Raw genomic sequence first — 27,166 nt, 5'->3', positions numbered from 1 at the left:
AAAGAGACCTAAAAACCGAACTTAGTCTTCTATTTATATCTAATATTATAATACACTCCTGGCCAAAAAAATCGGGACACCTTAAAAATGGGTCATTTTTGATGTCTCGAATCTCGTAAACCTGTTGTCCGATTTTAGTGATTTTTTTAAATATGTTATAGCTTTATTCTCTAAGAATATGGATGTAGTAATAGTGTTGCTGAACAGGTAAATGTCATTGTATACCGGGTGTAACAATAATACTGTGTTTTTCCTGAAAGTTCGTAACACCCTGTGGAATATTTCAGCATTTAAAAAATATTGAAATTAAAACTCAATTGTAGCCTTAGCCTTTCTTAACATTCTGCTTTTTGATTCATTCACTTATATTGGATAATGAAAAAGTTAGGTACAGAATTAACCCTTAAAGTTTGTCGCACTTATTTAGAAACATCTTGTATTAATGAAGAACATGACTAGTTGTCAAAGTACCTAACTTTTTCATTATCCAACATATGTGAATGAGTCAAAAAGCAGAATGTTAAGAAAGGCTAAGGCTACAGTTGAGTTTGAATTTCAATATTTTTTAAATGCTAGAACATTCCACAGGGTGTTACGAACTTTCAGGAAAAAACACAGTACTATTGTTACACCCGGTATACAATGACATTTACCTGTTCAGCAACACTATTACTACATCCATATTCTTAGAGAATAAAGCTATAACATATTAAAAAAATCACTAAAATCGGACAACAGATTTAGGAGATTCGAGACATCAAAAATGAACTATTTTTAAGGTGTCCCGATTTTTTTGGCCAGGAGTGTATTACATTTATATTATACAGGTTGTCCAGAAACACTACCGACAAACGAAGACAGGAGATTCCTCAGATAGTCCAGGGCGGATCTGTTTTGAGATGGACGTTGAGAGGTGACTCAAATTTTTTTGCAGAAATTGCTTGAAAATAATCAAATAATAATATTTGAGTTATCCTCCCTCTCAAAAAGGTCCGGAACATTGTTAATAATCAAAATGTCAAAAATTGAAGGAAAAATTCGATTTTTTTCTTTGTTTTTTGATTATAACTTTAAAAGTATTCATTTCCGAGAAAAGTTGTACTGACATAAAAGTTGCGTAATTCAATTTACTACAATATAGAATTGGTTAAAAATTTAAAAAATAGTAACCCTAGTTGCAAAATAGCAATAATTGCGAAAAAACCATACAAAAACAAGTATTCGCATTTTACGTTTTTCAACCATTTATGCTACACTTAGGAGCTTCATATTTCTCCCTGAAAAACTTTATGATACAGTAAAACAATACTGTAAATTTCATTAAGATCGGTTCAATAGATTTTGCAAAATAAATTTTGCAATACAGCTTTCGCAAAAAAAATTCATTTTTTCAAAATGTTACAGGACTGAAAGTAAAGCAGATAGCAAGTTGAATTTTTTTTTGCTTATAGAAATGTACTCTACCTTTCATTTGCAATTTTCAAAATTAAAATCGATTAATTACCACGGCGTCAGAAAATTTTTGAAATAAACAATAATTTTTGGTGCTACGCGCAGGACAGCTGTGTTCGATTCACACAGGTTGATTTCCACCAAAATTTCTTCTAATCTTTATCTAATATATTACTTTCTTACTCTATATTTTGTTGTATTTTAATATTTTAATTCCACAAAAATCAAACTAATTTTATTATTGTTTGTGAAATATTGTTTAAACAATTGAATATGTTTAAAAATAATAAACTTTTATTATTTAAGTTAAAATATATGAACAAAGAAAGTTTTTGCTAATAAAAGTGTTATTTCAAAGGATAGAGTATGTGTTTTTATTTTGCAATAAACAAATTTATTTATTTATATTAAAATGTCATAAAAATTAAAATGTATCAATCATTATAAAAGGTCATTGAAATGCCCAATCAGAGCAACCTATCCGCTGTCCTGCGCGTAGCACCAATAATTAATGCTTATTTAAAAAAATTCCTGACGCCGTGGTGTTAAGCGATTTTAATTTTGCAAAATTGCAAATGAATGGTACAGTACACTTCTATGTGCAAAAAAATTTTCAACTTGCTATCTGCTTTATTTTCAGTCCTGTAACATTTTGAAAAAATGAATTTTTTTTACGAAAGCTGGATTGCAAAATTTATTTTGCAAAATCTATTGAACCGATCTTAATGAAATTTACAGTATTGTTTTACTGTATCATAAAATTTTTCAAGGTGAAATATGAAGGTCCTAAGTATAGCATAAATGGTTGAAAAACGTAAAATGCGAATACTTGTTTTTGTATGTTTTTTTCAAAATTATTGCTATTTTGCAACAATTGTGAGTATTTCTTAAATTTTTAACTAATTCTATATTATAGGAAATTTAATTACGCAACTTTTATGTCAGTACAACTTTTCTCGGAAATGAATACTTTTAAAGTTATAATCAAAAAACCAAGAAAAGAATCGAATTTTTCCATAATTTTTTGACATTTTGTTTATTTAAACAATGTTCCGGACCTTTTTGAGAGGGAGGATAACTCAAATATTATTATTTGATTTATTTTCAAGCAATTTCTGCAAAAAAATTTGAGTCACCTCTCAACGTCCAAATGTACTAATATTTTTACAGATCCGCCCTGGTCTAAGATAATTTTAAGATATTTTAACTCAATTCACCTAGTCCGAAAATGCTTCCTAAGGGAGCTAGAGCTCTTTGAAGATGGCGTCTTGTAATTAGTTTTTCTTAAATAACTCCAGAACGCTTCTATTGAGAAAAACGAAAATTGGTACACATATTTATCTTCTAGAGATAAATCGACTATATCCATTGCGATTTTCTAGTACCGGTCATAGGCGTCCGTTTTGGGTAGAGCAATAGTTATTTTATCGCATAACTTTTTTATCTTTAATTTTTAAGCATTTTTGACTCTGGATTATTAAATTGTGAGGTATTCTACAACTAAAAGGTACTCTTGTTTTAGGTCGATAGGATACACCGTTTTCTAGAAAAATCGATTTAAAAATTTTTCCTTTTTTGAATTTTCAAAAAGAAATTTCAAAAAAAAACTATTTAGAAATCCAAAAACTAGTACCTTTATTTATATTTCATAGGTGAATCGATTTCATTAATTGCGAATTTCTAGTACGGGTCATATGCGTCAGTTTTGGGTAGGTTAACGGTTATTTTATCGCATAACATTTTTGTCTTTAATTTGTAAGCATTTTTGACTCGAGCTTATTAAGTTATGAGGTATTCTAGTATTAAAAATTACTCTTGCTTTAAGTTGGTAAAATGCACCGTTTTTTTTTTGAAATTTTTTTTCAATTTTTATTCAAATTCAAAAAAGGAAAAGTTTTCAAATCGATTTTTCTAGAAAACCGTGTGTCCTACCGACTTAAACCAAGAGTACCTTTTAGTACTAGAATACCTCACAATTTAATAATCCAGTGGAAAATATGCTTAAAAGTTAAAGACAAAAAAGTTATGAAATAAAATAACCGTTGCCCTACCCAAAACGGACGCCTATGATCGGTACTAGAAATTGGCAATAGATGGAATCGATTTATCTCTGGAAGATAAATATACGTACCGATTTTTGTTTTTCTAAATTGAAGCGTTCTGGAGGTATTTAAGAAAAACTAATTACAAGACGCCATCTTCAAAGAGCTCTATCTCCCTTAGGAATCATTTTTGGACTAGGTGGGTTAAAATGTCTTAAAATTATCTGAGGAATCTCCTGTCTTCGTTTGTCGGTAGAGTTTCTGGACACCCTGTATATTACAAAAGACTAAGATACAAGACCATAATTCAACTGATAGTGAGCTAAGGATGTGAAACTTGGATATTAACTGAAAAATCTGTAAACCGCATGGATATCTCTGATAGAGAGGTACTCAGACAAATACTAGACCTTATAAGGGAGAACAACAGGTAGCGAATCAGATACAATTATAAAATACATATAATAATATATAAAGAACATTTGCTCATACTTCCACATAATCCAGAGATTGCTGGAACATTTTGTAGCGAAGTTATGAACAAAGGTGGAACATTTTTGGATACAAGAATCTACAGGTCGAGCAAGTCTCGTAAATTTCACGATTGCGAGCCACGCTTCACGCAACCGTGTTTACGTACTTGTGTTTCGAGTTGCGTGGTCGTGCGGAGTTATATTTACCAAATTTAAATATAATCGTTTCTACTGATCATAATATATCATGTCAAAATTAAATCAATATGTCAATATGGCTACTGGGTGTAAAAGATAAATCTTATTCTATCTGTTCTTAATGAGTTTTAGATAATTTTAGTTGTATTTCTTTGTAATTTTGTGTTGTACAAAGATTAATTTAACATTTACTCTGGAAGTATTAATTTAGAAAGATAATATGCTTCATTGGTGTTGTGTTTTGAAGTGTGAAATGCAAAGTAATTGTGATAAAGTCAAGATAAAGTTCACTTTTAAACTGAACTAAATAAGGTATCTGAGAGACAACAATGGTTAAATGCAATACAATGTACAGGTTTTACTAGCGAAATGAAAATTTTCCTGTCCTGTCTGCTGTAATCATTTTATATCTGGTAAGTTACAATTACAACAGTAACGATTTTTGAAGATGTTAACATTTTAATCTTATAGGAAAACCAACCGACTTAATCGATAATAACAATCTCCAGATTGGGTTCCTTCAATAAATATGGGCTATTAACACAATGAAATAAGTTCCAGAAAATCTAAAATGGACTGGTATCAAAGGAGAATTAAAGGAAAAAATATTCATATTGAAATTATTTATAAGGCACTGGACTGTCTTAAATTCTACAATAATACTAGGTGGGTAAATGATTTTAGACATTTTTCATTAAGAGTAGATTAAGATTAAGTAGATTTTCATTCAGTAGATTTAAGACTTGTTTACACGGGTAGAGTAATGATGCAAGTACTTGATAGAGTAGAGTAACTCTACCTGTAAAAATGCTCAGCACAGTAGAATAGCTGGTAGAGTGTATAGTTGGAGTTAAAGTAGAGTGACTAGCAACCTATGGCAAAGTAACTACTCTATGACCACCACTACTGCCAAAATGTCTACTCGGCTGCACACTCTACCCATGGAACACGCTCAATTATGGCAGAATAGAGTAGGTAGGAGAGTACATGGGGGCGCTGTCATTCTGGCTGGAATTGTGTTTTGTGTAAATAGTGAAAATGAAGTTCACCGAAGATGAAACTTTAAAACTTGTAGAGCTATAATACGGCGAATACCAGTATTTATGGAATTTAGGTAGTGTATACTACAGAAATAAAAGTTTGCAGTAAGCTGCGGAGGATGAAATCGTCGAAAGAATGGCAAAGGGGGCTTTGGAGTAAACGAGCTTAAGCAAAAAATTAAGAATTTAAGGTGCACTTATAATCAAGAGTGTTTAAAAATACAAAAATCGGTTTCACTATACTAGCATCAGTACTATACTTGTACTCTCCTCATGTGAATGGTATCAAGCCATTTTTGGTAGAGTACTACTGCTACTCTACTCTCCTCAAAACTCTACCCATGTAAACAAGTCTTTAGAAACAGTGGAAAATGAGGTAGCTAGTAGAGTAGTAGTAGAGTAAAATATACTGGTTTAGCAAATTACAATGTTTTAAGGTAATACAGTAGCGATAAACAGGTAGCCGAAACGTGTTCCAAGATTGTCACTGTAATTTTGAATATTTTTTCGAGGCATTTGGCACACGTATTCGTAAAATAATAGAGAATGGCGGTACAGAGCCCAATTTGAAAAATATATTAATATGTGGAAATTACTCTGTAATTATACAATATTTAAAAAACGAGCCTGTACCGCCATTAAGAAGAACAAAAAAATACACTTTCTTCAAATAAACTTTTTAAACTACTAATGAAATAAAAATTTTAGTAGTTCCAAAATAACACAAAATCGGATAAAAAATGTATTTGAAGAAAGTGTATTTTTTTGTTCTTCTTAATGGCGGTACAAGCTCGTTTTTTTATATTGTATTTAATTACAGAGTAATTTCCACATATTAATATATTTTTCAAATTGGGCTCTGTACCGCCATTCTTTATTATATTACGAATATGTGTGCCAAATATCTCGAAAAAATATTCAAAATTACAGCCGCAATCTTGGAACACATTTTCGCTACCTGTTGATCGATACTGTTTCCTCTTAAGATAGTTTTAATAGTTATTTATGATATAAGTATTAAAAGTACAATTTTAAGACGCGCATGTGAAAGTTAACTTGAAAAAATAATTTTATTAATGTTTTGACTTCCACATCAGATGTCATTGTCAAAATACAAAATATTCATTATTATTAGGTTTGTTCTAGCAAACAGTCAAACTAGTCAAAAACCATCAGCAAACAGTTGGTCAGTAAAAGAACATAATACAGTCACCGTGCGATCCCCTCTACTCGCGCTGGTCCACTATTCGCTGATGGTTTCAAACTGATGCTAGAACAAACCTATTATTATTATGCATATCATTATCTGTAAATAATATTTCTTCTGATTGTTAATTGTAAAGGATAGAAAAATTACCATTTATTTTATTTTTTTAGAATCAGCTGAGAGAAGTGGTCTACAAAAAAACCAGGAAGGAAACAGAATATGTGGCTACGAAAGGCAAAAGAAAGGTTTACAAAGCAAATGTGACACATTTTTTTGAAATATTTAGGAATATCAGTAAATTGCATTAAAAAAATGTATGAAAAGATTTTGTTCAATAAAAATGTTTATATTTATCAAGGATGTATTATTTGGTATGGCCACATATCGTCAGTGATGTAATAATACATCCTATCTGTTTTTTCATGAGTTTTGTAAGAGAGACTAAAAACTTGTCTTAGGGTCACCTCCTGTTTTCATATGATATTTTTTGACTTGTTTTGTAGTAAATTAAACTATCTATGAACTACAAAACAAGTCAAAACTTACATATGAACACAGGAGGTGACCTTAAAACATGTTTTTCCATCTCTCATACAAAACTCATGAAAAAACAGATATGAGGTATTGTCACATCAGCAAGGATGTACAGTGATGAGTGCCCTAATAACCGGCAAAATATGGGCAACATATTTAGTTGTGAGATAAAAAGAAATGAAACTAGTCGAGCTGGGAAATTTAGCGAAATTAACCTTTAAATTTACGTTATATTGATCCCACCTTTACACATATCGGAGGAGTATGTCAACTAAAACTGTCACTGTGACAGTGGTAGTTTCCAAACTCGTCTGATATGATCTTTTGTATCACTGAAAGTGGTATAAATGGTCTAAATGTATAAGTTAATATCGCTAAATTTCCCAGCTCGACTAGTTTCATGTCTTTTTATCTCACTACTTAATACATCTTTTGTGCTATTTTGCCGGTTATTAGAGCGCTCATCACTGTATTTCTGGTATATCCAGGGAATGTCTACAAAATATATTTTGAATGTCCAGAGAACATTCGTGGACATTCATGGAATGTTCCAATAAGACATTCAGGTAATGTTTAAAATGCTGACACAGGATTTTCCTGGGATGTTCAGGGAACATGTTTTCGGGGATATTCCAGGAATTTTTCAATGTCTGTGTACCTTCTATGGAATATTTTGGTGTTATTACCGCCGCACTCCACTTGCGATTTGTAATCAGGAAGATTGAACACATTGTTTCAAATACAAGTCAATCCATTTGTGACTAAATAATCATGGATTGACTTCTATTTGAAAGAATGTGTTCAATCTTCACAACTACAAATCGCAAGTGAAGTCCGGCGCTTAGGGCTACTTCCTCTTCGGTATTATGTATTATACTACAGAAATCAGGAACTTTCCTTCTAAATATATGTATGCATCTTGGCCATCAAACATATTCTTCCAAACATTTTTTTAAGGGGTTACATAGGTCTTGTGGGTAAAAAAAGTGACTTTTTAAAAAAATTATATCTCGAAAACTAAAATTTATTTTTATTTATAATTGGAACATGTAAAAGTATAGTACTTAAGGTAGTCTCAAAAAAAGTTTCAGCCAAAAATATTCATTTTTGTAGAGTTTAAGTTTTTTTGCGTTGGCAGCATAACTAAGTCCAGTCTCATCTGAAATCAAAAAGTTTCTTGTAGTTTATACCTCTGGCTAGAATATGAACGAAGGAATTTAAAAAAAAATGAAATTTGAAGATTTTACATAAGTTTAAACACATTTTTGACCCCAATTTTTCTCATTTTTAAAGTAGTTTTTTTTTATAAAACAAAAATGACCTCATCTAATAAAAAATCCTTTGTTCATTCACTAGCCAGAGGTATAAACTACAAGAAACTTTGATTTCAGATGAGACTGGACTTGTTATGCTGCTCACCGCAAAAAAGGGCTGTTGTCGAAAAATTGCAGTCAACTCTACAAAAATGAATATTTTTGGCTAAAATTTTTTTGAGAGTACTATACTTTTACATGTTTCAATTATAAATAAAAATAATTTTTAGTTTCCAAGATATAATTTTTTTAAAAAGTCACTTTTTTTACCTGCAAGACAACAACTTAACAAATTGTTGATTTCAAATTGTAACAGTTGTTTTGCAAAGTATGCTGCCCTCTTGTATTTTCTGTGTTATTTTCAAAAAACACAAAACAAAAAAAAAATAAAACAAAAGTTTAACCTTCACACCACAGAATCAAGCAATCAAGTTACACAAATTTTCATATTTTTAAACACCTCACCTGACACAGCGTCTCAAGTAGGATTGCGCGAATTGGTAAATATAACTCCGCACGACCACGCAACTCGAAACACAAGTACGCAAACACGGTTGCGTGAAGCGTGGCTCGCAATCGTGAAATTTACGAGACTTGCTCGACCTGTAGATTCTTGTTTTTTGGATCAGGCCTCATATAACAAACTGATAATCTTCGGCTAATCACAGGCTACATTACTTAAAATTCAAATATGTGACTTTAATTTAATCTTTACTTTTTGTTTCAGGTCTTTACATATAATTACGTATATTTGTTAAATTTTTTATTATTACTATGGCCTCAATGGTTATGTTTTGATTGGTCCATGGGATGTATACCCTTAATAGAAAGTGTATGTGATATTCGTGTTGTGTTTGTCGTACTTTTTTGGTGTCTAACGTCTATTGGATTGTTTGCTATGATGAAACAAAACTACAAAAATGAAGTTTTGTAAGTATTATTATGATTAATTATATATTGCAGAATAACTAGATCTCTGAATTAAGTGAACAAATCAATAAAAGTCCCATCAATCATTTCAACTAATATCTAATAAATGTTAAATGCTAGGAAAACGGTTTTGATGAAAATTTAATTTATTATTCTAAACGGGAAATAAGCCATAATTTAACTTAAAAAAATGATTTTATTAACGTTTCGACTTTCACTTCGGACGTCGTTGTCAAAATACAAAATATTACTAAATTAAACAAACATGTTGTTGCTTAGTAAAAAAGAATATTCTAATATTTAATTTAATCTGACTTATTCATATCGTCAATTCAGACATACATATATTATACATTTTAAAGTAGAAGACTTTAAAATGATATCGCCAATATTTATGTGTTGCGTTCCTGGGACGACTTTATTGAAAGATAGTTTCGAATTATCGAAAAATTCGATTACATGAAATCAACTTTAACTAACAAAAAATCATAGCATCTGATTTGTCTTTAAAAAGACAAAGAAATAGCTTCAGAACAATATTAAAGAAAATTTAAGATGAATTTTTGAAATTAGCAAGTCAGTTGAAAAAAGGATCTTAGCCGAGAACATTTTTCAAGCAATAATTTTTTACAATTTTTGGAGACTATTATCCCAACATATTGTCTCCCTGAAATGGTTTCTGTGTTTGGGAATTAAGCATCACACCAGTCAACTATTTCCCGCTGGTATTGCACATTTCAACATGGGTGCTCCGGTCTCAGCGACGAATCCAGGCCAGGTCCACCCAAAAAGGCAGTCACACAGCAAAGCATTGATGTGGTTCGTCAGCTAATTAAGGATGACTGCCGTGTAACATACCGAGAGTCGGAAAATAAAGGCATCTTTGGGCATTTTATGGACATCCTACGACTTCTTCACGTTTCCAAAGATCAAGAATTCAATGCGTGGGCAGCGATCCCAATCGCCAGAAGAAGCCATCGATGCCTTTAAAACAGCGATTTTGCAGGTGTCAACTGAAGACTGGAATAACTGTTTTACCAATTGGTTTGAACGTATGCAAAAGTGTATCGATCTTGGTGGGACATATTTTGAAAAGCGATAAAGTACTTTAAGTCTATATATTTTTGTCTTAACTCAAGAAATGAGTCTTAAACTCTCTTTTTGTCTTAAAATATGTACAGAATAAGAAACAAAGACAACAACATTGCTACGGATAGAGCCAAAATCCTTAAGGTTGTCGAATCGAATTATCGCGAAATGTATGAGAGCACTAACGCAAGGCAAGATCAACCCCTGCCCAAAATCACAAACAATGGATCAGAATTAATGCCAGAAGTAACACCATACGAAGTTAAAAAGACACTTTCAGAAATGAAAAATAATAAATCCCCTGGCGATGACGGAGTAGTGATCGAGGCAATCAAACAAGGTGGAAATAAAATTATCCAGGTTTTGGCCAAACTTTTCACCGAATCCATTTACCAAGGAAAAACCCCTTCTCAATGGAATAATGAAGTCATTGTTTTATTGCACAAGAAAGGTGACATTACAGATCTAAAAAACTACCGTCTTATCAGTCTGCTATCACACATATATAAACTTTTCACAAAAATTATCAAAAACAAAGACTGGAGGCTAAGTTAAACTTCTATCAGCCTAGAGAACAAGCTGGGTTTAGATCCGGATATAGCACTAACGACCACTTACTGGTATTAAAAAACTTGATAGAGAAGTCGGCGGAATACAACAAACCATTGGCACTGATATTCGTGGACTACGAGAAAGCGTTCGATACCATAAACCAGCAGAAAATGTTAAAAGCATTGACAGAATGCCGAATAGACCATTGCTACACTAGCATGATAAAATATATCTACCACAATGCAACTGCTAGCGTAAGACTCTGATCAACAAACTAATAAATTCTGTATGCAGCGAGGAGTACGGCAAGGAGACACCATCTCACCAAAGCTATTCACAACCCTTTTAGAACACACATTTAAGAAGGCAGATCTAAACGAATATGGTATCAATATAAATGGAGAGAAGCTCAGTCATTTGAGAAACGCAGATGACATCGTCCTTATAGCCGATCGTATGGATGATGCAATAATAATGTTGAACAAGGTGTATCACGCTTCCTTAGAGGTCGGACTAAAGATTAACATCAACAAGACGCAAATAATGACTAATCTGGTGCTAAATTGTAATATTGTTGTTGATGGAATGGATATTGAGCAGACTGCATCTTATAAGTACTTGGGACATGAAATTCGGTTGGGAAGAGATAACCAGACGTGCGAGCTCCCACGTCGCATAGGATTAGCCTGGGCAGCGTTTGGTAAACTGAGCTATGTATTTAAATCGGACTTACCCATATGCCTGAAAAGAAAAATCTTTGACCAGTGTGTATTGCCTGTACTCACTTATGGAGCGGAAACATTAACACTCACAAAAAAGGTAGTGAACAAGATTCGCATAACTCAGAGGGCTATGGAGCTCCAGATGTTGGGTGTCTCCCTGAGGGACCGAATCCCAAACGAAGAAATACGTCGTAGAACAAAAACAACGGACGCCGTCGAAAGAATCGTGTCGCTCAAGTTGAACTGGGCAGGACACGTCGCCAGATTGTCAGACAACTGATGGACAAAACGTATTGTCGAGTGGAGGCAACGAGAAGAAGCACTACGGAGCAGAGGACGACCACCAACCAGATGGGCTGACGATCTGAAGCGTATTGTCAGCAACTGAATGCAAGCCGCACAAAACAGAGAAAGATGGAAAGAGCTGAGGGAGACCTATGTCCAGCAGTGGACGAGTACGGGTTGATGATGATGATGATTTTTGTCTTTATGACTGTATGCAAAACTAAAAGGACAACCCTTGTATAATAGATATATGTTCAATGAACTACGTTAATATGTTGTTTATTAATTTTATTTACAAACCTTCTTCGGTTTTATTCCGGTGTTACAAACTTTTACTATTCAACCAATTGCTGTAGTTTCTTATAAAGTAGCAACATACCGCTGGATATATCAGTCATCAAGCTAAAACTTTCTTTTTTTAGTTATTTTTTATGATCATCAGATATGTATAATTATATGATCAACAATTGTAAAGACGTTATAAAACGTTTTACGAATCCATTAATTTTATCAATTAGGCGATACAGTTCTGTAACCATTTTGATTCGTTTAGATTCAAGACCTTTAAATACGACACAAAATATCGCCGGTCCGGAATAAGAATGACGTAACTGCAAAAAGCCAAATTTCTCAGGAGAGCAAACAAACGACGGCTTTATCGAAATGCCTCCCACTTTTTCAGGTAAATTTTTTCATATATGAAATGCCTCCCATGTACAATCGAAATGCCTCCGTTTCGTTAATCAGTTAGGTTGTTATTTGGTCTATTTAATGTCTGTATAATGACACAATGTTGCCAAATCATAATTTAAATACGTACTATCTATCTATTTTGATTTTTCTAATTCTTAATGCAGTACATAAAATATATTAACATTAATATTTCACAGAACGACATATTTCTTTTTAGAAAAGAAAGTTGTTACCCGACATTGGGCTGAGCACTCTTCATCCTTGCAAAGAACCACAAACCCATGCGAAAGTTTTCATTCCAAGTATAATTCTTCTTTCTACTGCCCTCATCATTAATAATTTTATTGATATAATTTTAGATTTTCAAATAAATACCTACATTAAAATTACGACACGATTTCGACACCAAAAAAAATTGTTACGGAAAGTACAGCAAAAATAAATTTTCTTATAAATGAAAAAAAAAAATTAGAATTAAGAGAAGGTAAAATAAATAGATTAGAATTTTTCAAAGTAGTATCATATAAATTTAGGAAACATATTTCGTAATTTTATATTTCTATACATATTTTGTAATATTTTCCAAATAAGTTTTTTATGATGTTATTTTTAATTAATATATAAAATACTTATTATGTTTTTGTAATGAAAATAAAATAAATTAAATAACAAAATACCAATTTTACCAAAAATTTACAAAGGGACGAAGATGTGGCAACATTTTACCTTTACATAAAGATTAGAAGCATGTAATTTATTTAGAGCTTGGGAGGCAATTCGTATGTGACCATTTTAGCGGCAGGTTCTTCGGGAGGCATTTCATATGAGCCCAACAAACGATTTTTAAATATTTAAAATAGGGATTATAGTATGATAGAATCGATTCAAAAAATGACATAACCCAGACATCCAAAGTAAAAGTTATCCTCCAACACCAAATTATTCTATATGGTCCACATATTGTTCAGAAAAAAGTTACACCTTTTTGAGCGTCGGGTTTGGGGGGGGGAGAGGGGGGAGAAGTCGGTAAATTCGTAGTTTTTTACGTTTTTCGTCAATATTTCCAAAACTATGAGGTTTAGCATGAACAACCTTCTATACAAAAATGTTCTACATTAAATTTGAAATAAAAATGGCCCTATACATAATCCTTCTAAAATGAACGGTTCCAAAGTTACGGAGGTAGTATAGTATAATTCGTCCAAAAAAAAGGCCTAACCCAGACATCCAAAATAAAAGTTTGCCTCCAACACCAAATTGTTCTATATGGTCCACATATTGTTCAGTAAAAAGTTACACCATTTTGAGCGTCCGGTTTGGGGGGGAGATGGGGGAGAAGTCTTTAAATTAGTAGTTTCTTTACGTTTTTCGTCAATATTTTTAAAACTATGTTTAAACGTAAACAATGTTCATTACAAAAACGTTCTACATAAAAGCATTAAATTTAAAACAAAAATGTTCCTATCCATAATTGTTATAAAATCAACGGTTCCAGAGTTACGGAGGGTGAAATGTGGAGGTTTTCCATACTTTTAATATTTTTTGGGCAATTGATGATGATTTTGGGTGGTGACGTTTCTTCAAGGGCTTATCACTAACATACCATCGGCCACTAAAATAGCAAATCCTGTTAAAGAAAATTTCTTTCAATCAGTAAAAATATTATAAATTGCCCAAAAAATAAAAAAAAGTATCGAAAACCTCCACTTTTTACCCTCCGTAACTCTGGAATCGTTGATTCTATAACAATTATGTATAGGACCTTTTTTGTTTTAAATTTGATGTAGAACATTTTTGTATAGAACATTGTCTACGCTAAAGCATATTTTTAGAAATATGGACGAAAAACATAAAAAAAACTACTAATTTACCGATTTCTCCCCCATCTCCCCCCCCAAACCGGATGCTCAAAATGGTGTAACTTTTTACTGAACAATATCTGGACCATATAGAACAATTTGGTGTTGGAGGAAAACTTTTACTTTTAATGTCTGGGTTAGGCCTTTTTTGGACCAATTATACTATACTACCTCCGTAACTTTGGAACCGTTCATTTTAGAAGGATTATGCATATGGCCTTTTTTGTTTCAAATTTAATGTAGAACATTTTTGTATAGAAGGTTGTTCATGCTAAACCGCATAGGTTTAGTGACGAAAAACTTAAAAAACTACGAATTTACCCATTTCTCCCCCCTCTCCTTCCGAAACCCGACGCTCAAAATGGTGACTTTTTTCTGAACATTATGTGGACCATATAGAACAATTTGGTGTTGGAGGATAACTTTCACTTTGGATGTCTGGGTTTGGATCTAGTTATACCATACTATCAAATGAGGTGTAATCGTCCAGGAGCATCGGTATGGCGTTTATTGATACAATGGCCTTTATTTTTATCCCTAATGGTTCGAATTTCATTATCATAATTTAATCTCCCGATTTCAATCCTTTTTACAGTTGCGTCATTCTTCATCTAAAATTTCTTAAATATTTAAAATAGTGATTAAATAAAGAGTAACCGTTCGGAACATCGGTATGGCGTTTATTCTTACAATGACGGCTTTTAGTTTCATCCCCATTGGTTCGAATTTCATTATCTCAATTTAATCTCCCCATTTTCAACCCTATCTACAGTTGCGTCATTCTTGATCTGAAAATTTTGTGTACAAAAAAACTATTTTTAAATATTTATTATGCCGTTAATTCTTACAGGGGTGGCTCTTATTTTCATCCCTATTGGTCCGAATTTCATTATCTTAATTTAGTCCCCCCATTTTCAACCCCATTTACAGTTGTGTTATTCTTCATCTGAAACAAGGTCTAAAATGGTACGTATTTCAATAACGACGCAACTACCTTGTGGTGGCTCACCACATAGTTACAGTTCTGTCGCTTTTGTATCATCTGTATACAGTATTTTAAGCATTGATTAATAAATATAGGGGGAAGATACGAAACCCTGTGCATTATTTTGTTTCCTTTAAAATCTGCCTGTATAGTGGCGCGCCTAGCCTAAATTTGTTGAAGCTAGCCAAGAACAAGCACTTATTCTACGTGGTCCGTATTCAAAATTTTAATGCACAGTCGCTATCATATTAATCTGTATTAATACCTGTATTAATTTTTTTTTTTGCAAAAACGTTGAAAATATAAATTGACTATAGAGTTTTTTTCACTAGTCTTGACCTCACAAGTATTTCGAGTTATTTGCGCGTGGATATATTCATGTTCCAAAAAAAGTATGTTTCATGAGTAAATGAGTAAGTATTTCGCCAAAAAAAAATATTCATAGCAAAAATACAGCTTATAAAAAAATGAAAAAAATGTTTTATATATGCCATATGAAGTAGACCCAGTAAGAGCAGAGTTGTAGCTAATAAAAAGTAGGTTCTTATTCGTCAAATTCTAAATTGAATATTTCTACTTGAAATAACCAAAAAATTAAGCACTTTTCGGGGAAAACTCATCATAACTGTTTTAAAGTGTTTAAAAACAGCTTTATTTTTTTAAGTTTCTAGTATCAGAAGTAAACAAGTTCAGCACAAAATAAAGTTGATCCGTTTTTTATAAAAAAAATCTTAAAAATCACCTCTTAATTAGCATCCCAGATGAAATTAATCAGTAGCGCTTCATAAGTTAGTTTACGTATATGTATGCTTATATAGTAAGTTTCATCGGTTCAAAGTGCTTATTTTTGAAAGGCTGTAGTTAAAAGGGCTTCAGTGGGTCACTAGTCACGAGTATATGCAAATTTGGAACAGTCATATCTTAACCAATTTTTGTGTTACAGAAAAACAAAATATTCAGAAAAGCAAAACCTTTACACTTTGGGATATTTCGTATCACTGATAATTATAATGTTATTTTGAAAAAAAAAGGCATTTTTCTTTCAAAACAAAAAAAATTACTGTAAAACTAAATTTACGATAAAACTTACAGATCATGACAAGGCGAAAACGGCGGGTCCGCTGGGAAAAATATTCCCATGAGATTTTTTGGCATAATCACATTCGTGAGACATCCCAGAATAAGGTTCATGAAGTCGCCCACGTGAAAAGTGGTTCAATTTTTTTTTTGCAATTTTTTTTAATCAAATTGCAAAAATCAATATTTTTGGCTCGGACATTTTTTTTTTGTAAGTTTTTTGGACCATTCTGGATAAAAAAGGTCTCTTATTATTTTTCTCTAAAGTTGTTCGTTTTCGAGTTATAAGCAATTTAAAATTGAAAAAAACGAAAAATGGCGATTTTCAAGGCTTAATAACTAGGTTAAAAGTTATTATTATGAAAGTCAGAAACTGACTAAATCAAAGTTTAATGCCCCCCCCCCCCCGAAATTTTTGTCATTATGTTATTACTAAGCTGTTATTTTTAAGTAATAATAATGAGCGCCATGCACGAGGTAGGCGGCCGTAAATGTGAGTGCAAGTAAGATGCACAATTGGACTGCCGGAGTGGCATCTCTCTCGCACTCAGCATTTACGGCCGGCAACCACGTGCAACAGCTTAGTAATAAAATAATGACAAAAAATCCTTCAGGATCTTGTAGGGGGGCATTAAACTTTGATTTGGTCACTTTCTGACTTTCATAATAATAACTTTTAACGTTTTTTTCAATTTTAAATTGCTTATAACTCGAAAACAATCAACTTTAGAGAAAAATTATAACAGACCCTTTTTATACAGAATGGTCCAAAAAACCTACAAAAAAATTGTCCGGGCCAAAAATAAAGATTTTTGCAATTTGATTAAAAAAAAATTGTTAAAAAAAATTTGGCCCACTTTTCACGTGGGCGACTTCTTGAACCTTACTCTTAATAGAATAATGTAGGTAATCCTGACTATCTAATATCTCACCTGACAATACAATCCACGGTGGACGCCTACGCAGAAATACAAGGCACCTTTAAGAAGTAAAGTTAATAATAAATAATTCAATAAGTATACTTAGTCACGATTTTCCCCCTAACTCGGAAAATATCGACCGCATGAAAAAACTGGGAAGAAATTGTAGGAAATCGCAACAACTTAAGTCCTTACCATTTTTTCGAAGAGTTTAAAGTGGCCGAGCGGTTTACTTAGTCAATTTTATATTAAGTTACCGTTGCAATATCTCCAAACAAAATATACCATCATCAGAAGAGACTGTAATTAACGAAAATACTTACCTAATTTTTTATCGAGATTATGAGGCAAATAAGATAAATGTACAATATCTAAAATCACCCAGTGACTTAAATCAAATTAAAAGACAAATTACAACTACAATTATTCTTGTTAATTTAAAAACGAGTTTAGAAAGCAATACATAGGTACACTCCAATAATTATTTTAAAGATTGCCATTGTTATCGTTGAATGAGAACTCAAATTTAAATACATCAAAAGAAATAAATAATTTTTATTATAATCCGATCGACCCGACCGACCCCAAATTCCGATAACCAAAGCTACCTGAATACGTCTCATCGTTGTCTCAGGTAAATTCAATCTCGTACCTAGAAAACTGCTAACGCCATCTATTTCTAAAACCACTGGTTTCGTACATAAACGCTCGTTTAGTTTCGTATCTTCTCCCCTATATTTATTAATCAATGTTTTAAGTTAATTACGCAATAAAGAGGAATTGACAAAATTTGCAGTTACGTCATTCTTATTCCGGACCGACGATATGATAATGTAACTTAGCCACTAATACTTTGTAAAAATTCCTTTTTTATGTCTATCTATGTTTACAGGGACGCTAGAATCATGGCAGTGTGTCTCATGGTGTTGCCGTTTTTACCTGCTTCAAACATTATTTTTACCGTTGGTTTTGTTATAGCAGAAAGGACATTGCTATTGCCTAGCGCAGGATTTTGTCTTTTAGTAGTTATTGGATACAAGAAACTTTTAAGAAAAAGTGACAATAATAAAGTAAGTATTGACATATTTTAAAAAAGTGTAAGGTTATACAGTTTTTTTACTATCATTTTTTAATCATGGACCTTTTCTATGCCTCTGTTATAGAAATATTAAGTGAAATCAGGCACCAGGCTTAAATAAATTGAAATAGATCGAGATATTGATATTAAAATCTCGTACCAGCCGAACGTTTAGGCAGGCCAGTAACCTACTGATGTAAAAACAGTATGTTAAGTTTGATCTCAGAAATACTTTCTGAACGTCCATATAATCTTCTAAGCTCCATGTCTGTCTAGCGAAGTGTTTCAGAAAGATTCTAGTTACTGCGTGTCATTTCCGTGGTAACTGCATGCCTCTAATGTGGACTTTAGTAGCTTTACATTAGCAGTCAGTCCTGTTTCCTGCCACAATACTTTTAGAGATCGACTGGCTCACTTTCTTATAATAGTCAATCTGCGAGCTTAGATACGTGAAACTAGTAACTTCTTTTAAGTTACAATCGTCGAAGATAACGTACTGAGAGTTTATTGTAGCTTGACCAGCAAGCATTCTTGTTTAAGTGATCAAGCTCCGCTCGTTCATTTTTAAGCCAACAGGCTCACTTTTCGCCATTTTCACATAGCGCTTATTTTAGGGATACAAGAACCGAACACAGAACGGAATGAACGCACGGAAGTGGACTGAAGCCGGAAAAAGTGCTCCGAAGCGGTCGGACAATCAATGGGTCTTAAAGGTCATGGCCACTGTATTTTGGGATTCTTCTTCTTCTACGGCACTACAGCCCAAATTGAGCCTTGGCCTCCTTTATTTTTTGCCTCCACCCTTGCTTGTCTGTGGCTGCTCTTCTCCATACACGGACTCCTAAAAGGGCTTGTGCGTCGCTGTTTACTGTGTCTTCCCAGCGCTGTCTTGGCTTTCCAACCGGTTTCTTTCCCTGTATTCTAGCATTCAGTGCTCTTTTTGGTAGCCTATCCTCTCCCATTCTTATCACATGTCCGGCATATTGCAATCTTTGTATTCTAATGAAGTCTGACAGGGGTGCTTCCTCATAAAGTTGATAAAGTTCGTTGTTGTATCGACTTCTGAAGATTCCGTTTTCCCTCACAGGTCCTAGTATTCTCCTCAGTACTTTCCTTTCGAATGTGTCGAGTTTGTTTTTGGATGTTTCTTTCAGGACCCAGGCTTCACTGTCATAGCATGTTATTGGTCGAATTAAAGTTTTATAGATTCTCATCTGTGTATTTCGGTGGACACTTTTAGACCGAAATATATGGGAGAGGGCAAAATAAGCTCTGTTTGGCTGCATTATTCTCTTCCGTATTTCTCCATCTTCTGATCCGCCGGCATATATTTCTACTCTCAGGTATGTAAACTTTTCAACCGTTTCAATGCCATCTTCATGTATAATGTTTTATGGGACTATATTTCTTCTCGTCTGAGTCATTATTTTTGTTTTTTCTGTGCTAATTTCCAGACCTAGCATTTTTGTTTGTGTTTTTAACTCTGCGTATGTTTCCTGCGCTCCTGTTGATGTTCTACTCATAATATTAATATCATCGGCATAAGCGGCCAGTTGAACCGTTCGGTTGGTCAGTAGGTTTCCTCGTCCAGTTTGCATTTGCCTAACCGCATACTCCAGTGCCAGGTTAAACAATGTTGGGGCCAGCCCATCTCCCTACTGTAGTCCTTGCGAAATTTTGAAAAAGTCTCTCCGGTAATTTTGTATTCGTACACATGCCTGAGTTTCATCCATTGTGGCTTTAATGAGTCTTATTAGCTTGTGTGGTATTGCCAGTTCAGCCAATATATAACTAGTATAGTTTGTTCCTTTTTACTGAGTCGTATGCCTGTTTGAAGTCTACAAATACGTTGTGAACATCCATATCGTCTTCCCATGATTTGCTCAAGATCTGTTTGACTGTAAATGTTTGATCCAGTGTCGATTTTCCCCGTCGGAAGCCCGTCTGATACTCTCCAATAATATTTTATGCTAGTGGTTGGAGCCGCTGGTTTATAATATACGTGAGGACTTTATATGCTGTACATAGTAGAGAGATTCCACGGCAGTTTTTGCACTGGAGTTTGTCTCCTTTTTTATAGATCGGGCATACTATACTTTTCTTCCAGTCGTCGGGTATTTTCTCTTCTTGTCATATGTCTTTGATGAGCGCGTGGATGTGACTTGCTAGGTGGTCGCCACCTACCTTATACAGTTCTGCTGGTATTTCATCAACTTCCAGAGCTTTATTGTTTTTCTGGGCCTTCATAGCTTCGAGAACTTCCTCTATAGTTGGAGCTTCTACTCCATTATCTACTTCATTCTCTTCTATGTAGTTCATACCATTTCATCTTCCATGTCTACTTATGTTCCAAGTAGGGTCTGAAAATAATGCTTCCAGGTTTCTGTGACTTTCTGTTGGTCACTGATTATTTGCCCACTTTCATCTTTACATAGACTTGTTTGAGGTTTATACCCACTTCTTATCTTTTTTAGGTATTCGTATGCCCCTCTAATTTCGTTGTTTTTGAAATTTTCTTCCATTTGGTCTTAAAGGTCATGGCCACTGTATTTTGGGATTGCAAAGGCATAATTTTAATTGACATCATGAAAAAGATAACACTATCAATAGTCAATATTATTGTGCATTATTGGACAAACTGAAGCAGGAACTCAGTGAGAAACGGCCCCATATACAGAAGAAAAAAGTATTGTTTCCCCAAGACAATGCACTGATATAAAAAAAATACGGGTGGATTACCCTTGGTATGGGGTGGGATAGCAGGAATACGCTCAAATACCCATATCTTGTTTATTCAGTTAACAAATACGTTATAAGTGTACTCAAATGATAGATGATTATAACAAATGAAGTAAAGAAAGACAGACGTACTCACAATCTTTTAATTTCACTACGACGCCGACGACCGGTTTCGATCTCTACAATATACAGATCATCTTCAGGTCAGCGTTACAAGTGAATTAAATGATGCCGTTGCAAGGGATGATTTGTAAGTTCATCAGTAACATGTTTTCACGTCCAGATTATGCTAGTAGGATAACTAGGTGTAGGACTGGGTAGGCGGACATGCTTCGTAGATTAACACATAGTGTATTGGAATAGATCTTGAAGGTAGATGTGTGATGTAAAACAAAAGCTAGACGGAAGATAAGGAATACAGAACACCAAAAGTTATCTGTAGGGTATTTTGTTTGGGATTTGTAATTGGAGAAATCGTGAAGTTGAACTTTTTTGAGTGTGTTAACTCGAAGTGTTACGCCACTCGGAAGTGTTACGCCACAGGAAGTGTTACGCCACTGTGTTGATAAACAACGCAATTTTGAGTGCTCTGATATTTCATCCGAATTTCGGAAATATCGAGAATTAGAAATTGTAAGAGTGAACTGTGAGCAAATAATATACTACAACAAAGTGCTGAGAGTGTTAGTGACACAATAGGACTAATAATATTCGAGGTAGGCTGAAATCAAAATAACGTGGCGTCTTATCTGTTGGTAGCGATTTATCTATCCGCAAGGTTGAATTGTAGATGATCGTTGGCGCTAGCAGATAGGCAACACATATTACACATTCCATAGGCGTATCAGAGGAATACGGAATGGATGAAATGAGCGAGATGGTTAAAGAAGTAACAAACGGAATGAGAGAGATAGCAAATGAAATGAAAGAAATGAGAACTGAGCGTAAAGAATTAATAAAAATTGTCAAAGATTTAACAAGTGAATGGAAGCAGAGTTTGGAAGAAGTAAAAGAGATTAGAAGAGAAAATGAAGTAATGAAAACTAAAATCAGGGTGCTAGAATATAAACTTGAAGCTGTGGAAAAGAAAGAACGTCGAAATAACATTATTATCACCGGATTTGAAACTGCAGGAGATACTATAGAGCTAAAAGAAGATATAGAGAATCAGTTGCAAACTTTTCTTGGAACAAAGTGTGAGATAAAAGAGATAACGAAACTGAATAAGAGAATGTGCAAGTTAGAATTGAGTACATATGGTGATAAAGCAGACATAATGAAAAATAAGAACAAGTTAAGACATATTAAAGGAAGAAAACTTTTTATTGATGATGACTATACGATCCAAGAAAGAGAGATTCAAAAACAACTAAGAGAATATGCAAATGAACAGAGGCAAAAAGGTAATGTTGTAAAAGTTAAATACCAGAAGATCATTATAAATGATGAAATATGGAAATGGAATATGGAAACTGGCACAATTGAAAAAGAGAGCAACAGAGCTAATCCAAAAAACTAATAAAAGCAGAGGCGGACAAAACGACGACAAATTCGGCAATGAAAACGGAAAAAGAAATGGAACTGAAAGTTATAGATAAGAAAGGAGAAGTATGGAGAACAGCGACATGGAATGTTAGAGGAATAAGTGGAAAAGAGTTAGAATTAGTAGAAACCCTTAGCAACACAAACTATGCTGCAATAGCCATCACTGAGACAAAAAAAAGGGAGCTGGGACACAAATAATAGGAGATGGAAATCTATTAATATACAGTGGTGTAAAGGAAACTGAATGGGCCAGAGCAGGAGTAGCCTGTTTGATACCCAAAGATAAAGTAAAAGGTATAAGAAATTGGGAGTTCATCAATGAGAGACTATTGAAAGTATCAATGAATTGTAGTAAAAGCGATATTATAACTTTGATTGTAATATACGCACCTGGCGAAAGTGACAAAGCAAACGACAAAAATCAATTTTGGGAACAACTACAGCAGACAGTAGAAGATTATGAGGGAACACTCATAATATTGGGAGACTTCAATGCTAGAGTGGGAAACGAAAACATGAAATGGCAAGGAGCTATAGGTAGGCACGGAGAACACACAATTAATAAAAACGGGAAAAGATTGCTAGAGTTTTGTATAGATAATGATTTAGTTATAGCCAACACTTTCTTTGAACACAAGGAAATACACAAGATAACAAGAGCAATGCCCCAGCGAAATGAAAAATCAATAATAGACTTCATAATTGTTCCTCGGGAAAAAAGGAGTAAAGTTAAAGATGTCAGAGTGAAAAGAAGCTATGATATAGGTAGTGACCATTATCTACTAGAAGGAGTATTCAAGAATAACAACAAAGTCGAGGACCGAAAACAGATACAAAACAAAAATTATAGCGGAAGAATAAGAACCTATAAGCTGAGAAACTTGCAAACAAGAAATAAGTATATAGAAAAAACAGAAAAACAGTTTGCAAGGATTGAAAAGAGAAGACAAAGTAGAAATGTGGAAGAAAAGTGGATCAGATTTAAGGCAATACTATTAGAAACAGCAGGGCAAGTTTGCGGGTATACCAGAAGAAATAATCATAAAAAGCAGACAAGCTGGTGGAACAACGATATTAAAAAAGAAGTCAGAGAAAAGAAAAGGCTATGGAAAATGTACATACAAAAAAGAAATCAAGAGGCATACGATAAATACAAGGAACAGCGCAACAAAGTTAAAGCAAGGATAAAACAAGAAAAGCAGAACGCCTGGGAAGAATTTGGAAGAACTATGGAAGAAAATAGTACCCAAAATACAAAATTATTTTATAGAGTATTAAAGAATATGAGAAGTAAAACGGAAATTAAACTACAGCAGATAAAAGATAGAAACGGAAATATAATAACTGAGGATGAGCCCATTATAGAAAGGTGGAGAGAATATTTCAAGGAGCTTTTAAACAATGAAAATACAACAGCAGAGAATTGCACACAGATAACAGACGAAACACCTGAAAGAGGGCAAGAAGACGTTTATGAAACTAAAATAAAGATGGAAGAAGTTGAAGATGCACTAGAAAAACTAAAAGTTGGTAAAGCAGCAGGGATCGACGGAATAGATGCTGAATTATTGAAATATCTTGGACAACAGGGTAAACAAGAATTACATGACCTACTAAATTTAGCGTGGACAAACAAAAAAATCCCAGAGGATTGGAACATTTCAATAATACTGCCTATACACAAAAAGGGAGACACGAAAGAGTGCAGTAATTATAGGGGTATATCACTTCTCTGCTCAGCGTTGAAAATCTACGAAATTATCCTAGAAAAGAAACTACGAGAAATAGTTGAGCCTCGACTGGCGGATATACAAAGTGGATTTAGACCATCACACAGCGTACAAGATCATATATTCACACTACAGCAAATTATTGAAAAAACACTGTTAAAAAACGATACACTGTACCTGGCGTTTTTAGATATGAAAAAGGCGTTTGACATGGTCAATAGAGAAGGAATATGGCAAAGCCTGATAAACAAGGAAGTAGATGAAGAACTTGTAAGTGTACTAAAAAGTTTGTATGTCAACACAAAAAACCAGGTCAGGACAAGTAACTTAATCTCCGGCGAATTCTCTAATAACGACGGGGTTAGACAAGGTGGAGTGTTGAGCCCACTGTTATTTATTTCCGTTATGGATGAAGTTATTAAAAAGTGTTGGAAAAAAACTAAAAAATGCGCTATAGGGTATAGAAATTTGCAACAAATAAAAATTGAAGCCTGTGCATTTGCTGATGACATTGTATTAGTTGCAAGAACTGAAAAGGCTCTCGCAGATAACATTAGAATCTGGGCTGAAGAACTAAAAAACTACAACTTAATAATAAATATGGAGAAAACTAAAGTAATGACAATAGCCAACAAAGAAGCAACTGTAAATATTGAAATCGAAGGGCAAAAAATCGAGCAAGTAGACCTCTTTAAGTATTTGGGAATAATGTTAAACAACAAAGGTACACAAGAAGATGAAATTGGAAACAGAATAAAATTGGCAACGAGAACTTATTATTCACTGTATAAAAATTTCCTAAACAAAAAAGAAATATCGAGGAAAACCAAAATGACAGTATATAAAACTGTATATATGCCAATTACAATATATGGGGCAGAAAACTGGGTACTTAATGACAGACAAAGAAAAAGATTACAAGCTACAGAAATGAGATACTTAAGAAAAGTGGTGGGAGCAAGAAGATTAGACAAAAGAAGAAACGAAGATATAAGACATGAATTACAGGTAAAATCGCTCAACGAAAAAGTTGAAGAAAAGAAGTTAAAATGGGCTGGACACATGATAAGAATGAGTGGTGAGAGACAAGTAAAAATGACATGGGAGGCCAAAGCAGTGGGTAAAAGCAGGAGGGGCAGACCAAGGAAAAGCTGGAACACTAGTGTAAACGAAATACTCAAGAAAAGAGGAACATCGTGGCAAGAAGCAAAAGTTTTAGCAGCAGATAGGAAGAAGTGGCGTAAATTTGCAGAGAATATTATATAAAGGAGGAATCCTCGACACCTAATGGTAAAAGAGGCAACCGATTATGTATGTATGTAAAATGGACTCACATATGCAACCCATTTAACATATGATTATAACATTTTGCTCTAATCGGTAGCAAACCCCAAACTCAACTAACCCCCCAATCTATTCACGTTCCCTTATTTATCAACACATCATTATGTAAATATGTTGCTCAACACTGTTAATAGAATCAAGGACTTGGGGATTACACTGGAAAACTCTCTTTGTTTCAATACTCACATCATCAATGTCATTCAAACATCTATGAAAATGCTGGGTTTTGTAAAAAGAACAACTCGTGATTTTACAAACATATCCAGTATTAGAGTTCTTTACTTCTCTTTGGTCAGGTCTCACCTTGAGTATTGTTCTTCAGTGTGGTCCCCACACTACTTGGTCTACATTAGGAAACTTGAACAAGTCCAAAATAGTTTCTTCCGTTACATTGCTTTTAAGCTTCATACCTATCAAGATTACGCTGTATGGCAGCATCAACTGCAGGTCCCTTCTCTTGCAAGCAGGAGAAAACAAAGGGACCTTTTGCTATTATTCAAGATCTTAAATGGTATATGCAGTTGTTCTCAACTACTTAATAAGATCGCACTGTTTGTACCACCTCGCACCACTAGACAAGTGCGAACATTTTATGTACCATTCCACAGGTTTAATTATTCACTTTTTTCATTCGTACCCAGAGTCTTGAATTTGGCAAACTCCCTTTGCAATTTACAACTGTTCGACAACTCCATCAGTCGTTTTAAAAGAAATTTAGATGGGATCAATATTTGAGTGAAGCGTCTGTAATTTGTTAACTTGGTTTTGTAATTTGTTAACTTGGTTTTATGATATTATTTCATAGTACATATTTACTTCTAATATTGTATTTATATTTCTGTATGTCTGTTTTTTATATTATATTATGTTATTGTTTTTTTTCTGTACACTATGTATTTTTGTAGAATTGGGCTTGCCCGTAAAATAAATAAATAAATAAATGTTTGTCTATGTTTTTTCATTACCGTGTCAAGTTTATCGTTATATCATAAACAACCTTGCTGAGGTCTGTAAAAGTACATGCGTGAGTTATTTGCTGTGTTCTACTTGCGCAATTAAAACGTCTGCTTGATGTGTATTGATTTATAAATAAATATCTAATGGATTAATTTAGAGTTTTTTAAAAGATCTGAATAATGAGTTCAATCTCGTTACACTGACTCACAAGAGCATTATGACAATGGCAAAAATTCATGAGTTGAGTTTCGAATTGCTTTCTCATGAGACTTATTGACTAGATTTGGCCTCCTCCAATTCTTATTCGTTTCCAAATCTGAAAAGATGGCTCGTAAATATTCAGCTCACACGAAGAGATAACTGACGAAACAGTACTAGAAGAAAAATTGACTTTTTTGCAGA

General features: G+C 33.6%; 1 protein-coding gene and 1 long non-coding RNA gene across 2 annotated transcripts in view; both read left to right on the top strand.

Moving 5' to 3' along the window:
* The window catches only part of LOC126890516 (protein O-mannosyl-transferase TMTC4-like), a 72,674-nt gene that overhangs the window by 31,423 nt on the left and 14,085 nt on the right, over positions 1 to 27,166 (top strand). Inside the window, exons 5-6 of the mRNA XM_050659513.1 lie at positions 8,987 to 9,189; positions 18,264 to 18,441. Coding sequence (XP_050515470.1) covers positions 8,987 to 9,189; positions 18,264 to 18,441 — 381 coding nt within the window. The remainder of the gene's footprint in view (positions 1 to 8,986; positions 9,190 to 18,263; positions 18,442 to 27,166) is intronic.
* Positions 3,646 to 6,765, top strand: LOC126890520 (uncharacterized). The gene is made up of 3 exons (XR_007700346.1): positions 3,646 to 4,578; positions 4,637 to 4,831; positions 6,583 to 6,765. It is a non-coding gene; the product is annotated as an uncharacterized LOC126890520 (long non-coding RNA).

Source organism: Diabrotica virgifera, chromosome 8 (genome assembly GCF_917563875.1).
Source record: "Diabrotica virgifera virgifera chromosome 8, PGI_DIABVI_V3a".
Classification (NCBI taxonomy): domain Eukaryota; kingdom Metazoa; phylum Arthropoda; class Insecta; order Coleoptera; family Chrysomelidae; genus Diabrotica; species Diabrotica virgifera.
This window is presented reverse-complemented; position numbering and strand designations above follow the sequence as displayed.